Source organism: Strongylocentrotus purpuratus, unplaced genomic scaffold (genome assembly GCF_000002235.5).
Source record: "Strongylocentrotus purpuratus isolate Spur 01 unplaced genomic scaffold, Spur_5.0 spur5_scaffold_14, whole genome shotgun sequence".
NCBI lineage: Eukaryota > Metazoa > Echinodermata > Echinoidea > Camarodonta > Strongylocentrotidae > Strongylocentrotus > Strongylocentrotus purpuratus.
Window position 1 is genome coordinate 19981392 of NW_022145599.1, and position 8951 is coordinate 19990342.

General features: G+C 38.8%; 1 protein-coding gene across 1 annotated transcript; it reads right to left on the reverse strand.

The window, feature by feature from the left end:
• Positions 1 to 5487: 5487 nt before the first annotated feature.
• LOC115923751 (toll-like receptor 4) lies at positions 5488 to 6486 on the reverse strand. Its single transcript, XM_030985046.1, has one exon. It carries the CDS (start codon positions 6367 to 6369, stop codon positions 5560 to 5562), a length of 810 nt encoding a protein of 269 aa, XP_030840906.1. The 5' UTR covers positions 6370 to 6486; the 3' UTR covers positions 5488 to 5559.
• Between the last annotated feature and the right edge of the window lie 2465 nt (positions 6487 to 8951).

The following is an 8951-nucleotide window of genomic DNA, read 5'->3' on the forward strand; positions in this document are numbered from 1 at the left end:
CCCCCCTTCACCCCGCCCCCACCACCGCAAATGGACCAAACATCCTTACGTCTTTCACCCAAGAAAATAATGATTTTTCGTTTAAGTTAAAACTGGCCTCTAAAATGAATGTATTCCTGCTGGGTACCTATTTGCTTCACCCGGGTAGAGAGCGGCAAATTAATGTAGATATATGCATTGCCAAAGGAAATTACTGCTGTGATGATAAGTGTTCAATACTTGCTACATACAAAATGTCCATCCGTATGCTATTAGATATTCAAATACAAAGACGTATACCCATTTAAAAAAAGGATACATAACTCTTCATTACATATACAGAAATCATTGGCGCTTTTTAGGCCTAGGTGCTGTGATAGTTGGTTTTATGTAGAAACTCGGCATGAACAATCCATTTTGCAGGCTTTTAGTGAGGCCAGACTCAACCTTGTTTGAATGTCACCGAGACCCCTACCAGGTAAGCGTCTGTCGAGTTAATCCATGCGGTCTGGAAACCAGGTTTAAAGGTAGACTTGAATTTTGGTAAATCCCTTATTGAGCAATAGATAAGTAATGATATTCACTAGATAATAATGATAATACATTTGGAGATATACAACAAAGAAATGAGTCCGATGGATTGATCCCGTTAAGAGGATAAGTAGTCCTGCAGACCTACGTTGCCGGTCTCGCAGTCAGTCTGAAATTTGTCAGATGGTTCAATGATACTGACGGCCGACAAAACTGACAGACCATGAGACAAACATAATATATCCTACTACCTTTCTCTGTTTGCATCGTCTTGTTGTTCTCCCTCGCTTCTCTCTCTCTCTCTCTCTCTCTCTCTCTATCTCTCTCTATCTCTCTCTCTTTCCCCTAATTTCTCTTCTTTCATTATTTTGTTCTCTCTCTTTTCTCCCTCGCCTCTCTATTCCACCCCTTCTCTCTCTCTCTCTCTTTCTTCTTTCTCCTTCTCTCATTCTCTCGATCTTTTTCTCTCTTTTTTTCTCTCTCTTTTTTCTCTCTTTTCTCTCTCTCTCCTCTTTCTCTCTCTCTCTCTTCCTTCTCTTTCTCTCTCTCTCTCTCTCTCTTTCTCTCACTCTCTTTCTCTTTCCCCTAATTTCTCTTTTTTCATTTGTTCTCTCTCTTTTCTTACTCGCTTCTCTATTCCACCCCTTCCTTCTCTCTCTCTTTCTCTCTTCTTTCTCCTTCTCTCATTCTCTCTCTCTCTCTCTTCTCTCTCTCTTTTTTCTCTCTCTCTTTTTCTCTCTTTTTTTTCTCTCTCTCTTTTTCTCTCTTTTTTTCTCTCTCTTCTTTCTCTCTCTCTCTCTTCCTTCTCTCTATCTTTATCTGTCTTTCTCTCTCCCTCTTTCTTGCCATCTCCCTATCAATTGGCTCCCTCCCTTCTTACAGTCTACCAGATCCATGCTAACCCCCATCCGTTGTCATTACCCCCAGTGCGTGCCCTGTTTCCGACCCGTTATTCCTTGTTTACCAGATCAGTCTTTATCTATTCTGGTCCCCGTGAAAGTACGTTCCTATCCACGCGGTCTGTACATCTCAATTAACCTACTTCCATTATTACAGAGGTCAGACGGCCCATTTACAAATGGTTTGTTGGGGAATAAAAGCGAGATTCTTGTAAAATTCGAACCGTGCGTGAAATAAGCGGATAATCATAACATAGTAGGACGAAATGTGTGTTTAATAGATGCGCTAATTGAAGTTATAGATCAGACATAATTATATTCCATTATAGACCTAGCAGATCGTAATTAGAATACAAAGGTATAAACGTATAGTAGTCTCACTGATCTGAGCATCGGTTTTTTTTTGCTTGTGTTTCAGCGCTTAATACAATCTACACTCCTTATCTAAACGTATCGTCCGTACCAAATATAACAGGACTGGCTACTGGTTCTTAATTATCACAGGTTTATGTAAATAAGCGAAGAGATTACTGTGCGGGATTCATTTTCATTTACTTACCCTCCCTCCTTTTTTTCGTCATTTAAATGGTACGAGTGTGAGATATCTAGTTTATAAATCAAACGGCTAATTCAAAGAAGTATCAAATATAGTGAATAAATGGGTATTCAATATCATTACGCCTGTACTATCAGAACGGAAACCACAGCCTCTCTGCAATATGCCCGTACAACCTAAAAAAGATATTATCACTATTGACTGGCAAGCTAAAACATAATCTGTTGCACCACTGTCCTTTAAAAACGTTTCAGAATTAACCCCCAAAAGCTATTCAATAACAGTGAATTGTTAGTCATTTTTAGTAGCTAATTTGTTTTAACGGATTTGTTTAAATATAATAATTATGGTTCCCAAATATTCTTTTGGGAGTATATACTGATAACACACAGCGTGCGAAGTGCTGAGTAAATGCAAGGAAAATCTACTAAACGAAAAATGTTGCTTGATTTGGATCAGGTGTTTAGACAGCACGGTTCATTCATAAGTTGCAAAAAATTAAAATGGTTGAACGACATTCATTATTTTGTTTGTAATGCTTACTGAATTACGAGATGGACATTCCACCTTAAACACCGGCAAAGGAAATAGGCCGATTGAAGTGGCTGAATAGCTTTGATCAACATCAGCGGCAGCGCCACGATCTTATTTTCTAAAGCGAATATAACCTATTCCTCATTCTTTAAAAGAGCGAATAATATATGTTTGGTCGAACACGACCTGTCACTCACAGTATATATGTGTCGACGTCAGGAGCGCAGGCATGAAAAATTTCATCTCATGTTGTCACGGCAACGGATGATATTACAAACTTGTCGCTCCTCTCATCCGCGTTGGAGCTGTCAAAATGATTACAACGTTACATGGCCGCGATTTATTGGGTGGTGTACTGGAACTGGGGATTGTTTTCAAGGGACAACTTGGCCTCACCACCGAATTCTGAAAGCTAATCACAGATTTCAAAGATGAGGAATTATGTTACTGTGATTTCGAATATCATTTTGATATGAATGAATGCCATGAATATAAATGAATGGACGAAGACCTTCCTGGAAATTCTGAAAGCTAATCAGAAGCTGTTGAAGATGTGAATCAGTGTTACTGCGATTTCCAATAAGATTCCGTAAGGTAACGGTTTCATTGATGCAATTCGTTTGAAAATTGAAAGAATGAGGCCTGTCTACTACAACGTGAACGTTAATCACAATGTTTAAAGATAGGAAACAACCTTGATGTGACAAGCGATATCATCTTTTAATGATTCGACAGGTTTATTGAAAGAAATTAGTTTAACGAAAAAAGAACGAACGAGGACTTTCAAATGAATTTTGAAAGCTAATCACAACTTGTTAAATATGTGAATCAGTGTTCCTAGATTTCCAAGAACATTCCTTCAGTCAGCGGTTTTTAATGAATGAAATTCGTTTAGGGGGAAAAACTAACAGACAGGAATCAACAAATCGGAAACGTTTTAACGGGGGCGTATTAAAAAAGAAACTCACAATAAATAAACGCCATCACCAGATAAATGTGAGATAAAAGGATCTGTTTTTTTGTAGAGGTCCAGAAAAAAAAATGGAGTTAAACTTGCATGAATATAAGACAAAATAATACAAAAAAATGATGTTAACAATGGGTCGATTCCCCTCTTCCCACCCCCTCTATATAAAATTATGACACTATTACAAATTGAGTTGTGGTCTATAGTGGATAAGTCGCCCGACACTAATCCACCCATTATTATCGTCCTTTGGTAAGACATTAATCTACATTTGCCACTCTTCATCCAGGTGTATATGGGTACCCGATAGATATGATCGAGCGCACGTTACTTCGGCGACTTGGCTGTTAATGTCAAAGCGACATGAGAGCCACTGCGTGACCGATATGAGCGATATATAAGTGCCCATTGTCATTGTATTATCCCCCACCATTTAACTCACATACTGATAAGAAAAATAGCTAGAAATCAACCTGTAAACCATCAAAAAACACTTAAGAATGTCTTTATTGTACGAAGTTGATCTTAATAAAATCGAAAACGTGTTTAAGGAGGCTTGTGAATATGACGAAATATTTAACGTTGGGTACTGGGGAAAAAATAAGCTGACAAGAAACAACCGCTATCATCAGATTATACGGGCAAGATCGAGTTGAAAATGACACAGTAAATTTGGCCCTTTTTTTTCAAACATGCATGAGCAAATCTCTAGTATGTACATAACATCTAATACGTTAAAAGAAATTTAAAAATGACAAAATCGAATCGCGTGGATGAGGGTGACACGAAGTTGCACTAATGGAGAAAAAAAACTGATGTAAAATGAAAAACTGGAATAAGACTTCCCATAAGGATAAATATTCGTGAAAAAGGAGTTAGACAGGTTAAATGGGGGTTTATTTCCGACGTATTTGGGGCAATCTCTTCGGCCATCTAAATTAGATCGTATCGTACAAGAACGCTATCATATATGATTACACGACATGGTGATATTTCAGATGCAATGCATAATGAGACGAGTACACGTAATAGGTAATTCTATCGAAGATCGTTGGAAGTTGAAGGTACGTAATTGAACTGTTTATCCTCAATGTGTTAATCTCATGTCCTAGTTATGTTCTTCAGGGGTAGAATATATTTTCAAGGTTCCTGGCTAGCCAACTTAACATTTTAGAAGCTATTAATGTTTTGGGGGAATGAATGGGGAATGAATGGGACATCGAGAAAACCAGTTAATACCAACATCGGTTAGACGTCTTTTTCTGTCCTCTCAATGAAGGCACTTTTGTAGACCACTGCAAATATCCCCCTGAAAATATTTGATTATAGATTAATGTACACGTGCATGTATTCATCTAGAATCGCGAATGGAATAAGTAGTATATAGAGTGATGAGTTATCTCTTCAGCGGTCTTAAAAGCAGGGCTTAGCGAATGAAAGCGATCGATTCGAGAGGGGAAGAAGACAAGTGAACTGGACAAAAGTTCAAGGAAGATGTGTACAAGTATCCGGCAAAGTAATAAGATATGGAACACAAACCTTTGGGCGTTGGAGGAGAGAACAAGTGGGAAAAGAATGGATTGAGAAAATGAGAGAGCAGGAAAGAGAAAAAGAGAAAGGGGGAGGGGTGGAGAGTGAATAAAAGTGGATATACAAAGTCATGTAGATTTGTTGATCGGGAAAAAACGATCAATTGAAATCATTTATAAAAAAGAATAATAATACAGATACGACGAGAGATAGTCAGGGAGTGGCGGACGCAAAATTTAAATCGCGCCGATTTTTTTATTTTTTTTAAACTATTAAAAAAAATTGAGGGGGGGGGGTTAACCCCCAAAACACCCCCCCCCCCCCCCTCCTGCGTACGCGCCTGCGCAGAATGTCCAAATTTGAAATATAAATTCGCTAAAATATTTGATTAAAAAAGACGAAGAGCGAATATATCTCGACAGTAATTTTGTTCACATACCGTCGAAAAAAGTGCAATGTCCACAGTCACAGGAAAATTTCCAAGATGTAGGTATATAACAGTCAAAAGAGAGTGCACTATACACGCAAAACATCCCTAAATTGAAACATGTGTCACATTCTAATTACTCGTTGGGGATCCTGTCGTTGGTCCGGAGATTGATGGTAAGATTTGTTGTCAATTTATCGAAGAAATGCTCCTGTCCTCTTAAGCCCTCAGCCCAATGAATATATGGTCTGCCATCACTGAGGTACAACCTCGCCAAGAATGGCATTTCATCATCTGGGATGTCTTCGAGAAAGACCACGACAACGAATTCAGTCAGAGTGTCACTCACGTGGTCCATGGCTGTACGGAACTTGAGTATGAACCAGTGATCAAGCACAGCAGCACTGCTGAGCACTACGATGGTCTTGTAACTATGACTCACCACGTAGTCAACAGACTCTAAGTAATGCATTCCCGGGACGAGGTCCGCATCGCCAAAGACATTCCTCTGAAAATGCGGAAGCCGTTCTGCGAGAGCCGGTCGGAGGTGTTCGCGAATCCACTCTTCGTCATCATCGTAAAATATGACATTCAAGTCAAACCCATAATCATTATGATCCCTAGCGTCTCGCATCTCCTTGTAGCCAAGAACTGCCAGTTTGACTAGAAACAGTCTGTACCTCAGCGGCCACCGGTAGTGGTATACGAGTGCGACGATGAAAATCAGACAAATGATGGCGAGGGTAGGCAAACATACGAGGGCGATGTTGATGCTACAGAACTTTTTAGGATCGAAATCAATTAGATACTCGTCCCGAAAAGGCTCTAAAGAATCCGATGAACATATGGCTTTGTCGTCGTCGTCATCGCCCTCAATGAGGCTAAGTGGTCCGCTTAGCCAGGTAGGAAACCAGCTTAGATCACAGTTGCAATCGATAGTGTTCATTGAAAGGTCGATGAATAACAGAGAAGAATAGAGCGGTTTAAAAGTATTTTGCTCGAGACGTGTTAATCTGTTGTTTGATAGCAGAAGAGTTTTTAACTTTCGATTACTCAAAAAGATCGCTCCATCAAGGTCCGTCAAAACGTTACCATCAAGATCAATGCTTGTTACTTGATCTAATGACTTAAACAAATCGACAGGAAGCTGCTTAAGTTTGTTATTTCTTAGTATTAGAAGCCGAAGTGATTTCAACCCTGTGAAGGCTTGTGGATGAAGTTTAGAAAGGTTGCAGTCTTCTAGAGAAAGATTGTGTAAAGCGGAAAGCTGTTGCAGGACCCCGGGAGGCAGATCCTCTGTATTCCGTGTAGCGCTGTTTATAGGATTTTTGCTCAGATCAAAAGCTGTAAGATTGAACAATCCGTCGAAAAGAGAGACATTCACTAGTGGGTTCCACAGGTTATCAATCATAAACCCCGAGTGTATCATCTCCAAATGTTCCAGGAGTTCGACATTTTTGAAGGACGTCGTTGGTAGTAGAAACATACTTGTTCTCATATTATTTAGGAAAAGTGATTTTAAGCTTGGGATCATCAACTGAAATCCCATGATATTGCATTGTGACAAGTCAATTTTTTTAATGCTTTTAAGTTCCAAAAAAGATGTCTCCTCCAACGTGAAGAGCAATTTGTTTGAGTGCAAATCTAAAAGCGTTAAATTATGCAAACCCCGAAATGTAGATTCTCTAATTGCAGTCAAAGAATTTCCGGATAACTGTAACTCAGTTAAGTCTATTGTCCATGAAAGATTGTACGTGTTTATATCTTTAATACGATTATCGTTTAAGTCTAACTTTCTTAAATTGTGCATGTCCTCAAAGAAATGTGGTTCGATTGTAACTATACCGTTCTTTTGAAGATGAAATTGCCTGAGCCTTGTCAGATTCGAAAAGACGAAAGGGTAAGGGGAGTGTAGTTGATTATTGTTGAGGTCGAGTCTTCTAAGAGAACAGTCGCGCAATGGATCAAATAAATTTTTCGGAACGACGCTCAAATCAGCGCTATTTGTGAATGAAAATTTTTCTATCACTGAACGGGAGATACCGATGAATATGTTTCTCAGTTCATCGATGTTCAATACGCACCACCTGAGTATCACTGATCTGACATTGAGCGATGCAATCACGTTAGGATCCACTGATCTGATGGTGCTTTTTGTTAGATCCAGAGTATCAGAGTTGCACACGAAGTTAAAAGCATCTTCTGAGATGTGTTCTATCATGTTATGAGACAAGTCGACATGCCTTGTTGTGCCACATGAGCTTATGTTTATGACGGTGAGCAGGTTTCCATTAAGGTTCACAGTATCCAAATTTCGACTCCATTTTAGAATGTCATTAGGGATCGATTTCAAGTGTGATACCGACACATCTAAGTGCGACAGCTTTCTTGCCCATTTGAAGAGGCCTGTACCTGAAAGCACAAGCTGCGAATTGAATGCCATGACCAAGTGGGTTAAATCCTTGAGAGGATGGAAAGCTGTGGATTCTATCACCCTAATGTCGTTGAAGGAAAGGTCCAGATCGGTGATGAGAGGATATTTTGTAAATGAGGAGCTCAGGAGAAATGTGATGTTGTTACATTCAAGGTACAAACCCTCAATGTCCTCTGGAAGATGTTGGGGCACAGAATTGAACCCTCGGTCGCCGCAGAAAACTGTCTTTCGTTCCAAGTCCTCATCACATCCCTGAAGAGAAGTATCTAGATGTAAGCTCCTGGAGGGAACCAATGTCGCAACCCCGTGCAAGGTTTGGCTTAAACTGATCACCAAATGGAGAATAAGCAGTGGGTGTTTGAAAGCCATGATGACCGATTCCTGTCTGCAAAAAGGAGAACCATACAACAAAAAATGATCTCAGATAATCTAAGCTGTCGATTGAAGTACAATGCTCGTTCGCTGTTACATACGTATTGTCTATAAAATGAATATTGAAAAGCAATTTTAAGATTGTGTATCCTTTTTATTTTTCATTTCTGACGAAGAGTTTTTTTTTAAACAAATAATTCCCATTGTGTTTGCTTAAACATGTATATTAGTCAGTTTAATTGTTAAGCTTAGTATAAAATTGTTGACGTACAATTCATAACTCATGCCAAAATGTACCACCTTTAAAAATCACAAAAGAACACATCAAAACACACTTAGTTGTTTTAACAAATATAAATGTAGGAGGAAACGCATATTTTTTACCTTCGTTTTTCACAAGCCTCAGGAAATTCGGGCACCAAAGAAGATCTTTCTTGATGGTTAATTAAGAGAGGAAAGAGATTCTAGCAACGTTTGTTCACTCTGAACAGTCACAGTTAAATGAAAGGCCTGAGTTTATTAAGAAGCGTAATCCTATTTTAATAAGTAACACTCTGCGTGAAAAATGTGCAAGTGAAAGCAAAGTAAATAAATTAATTCATTGAATTTATGAAATTAATTTTCATTGTTTTTGTTAGAGTTGTCTCTTAGATAATGATAAATGTCCAATGTGACGAGTTTATTTAATATTACTTTCAGTTTAGTAGCCCATTAAAGCCTAA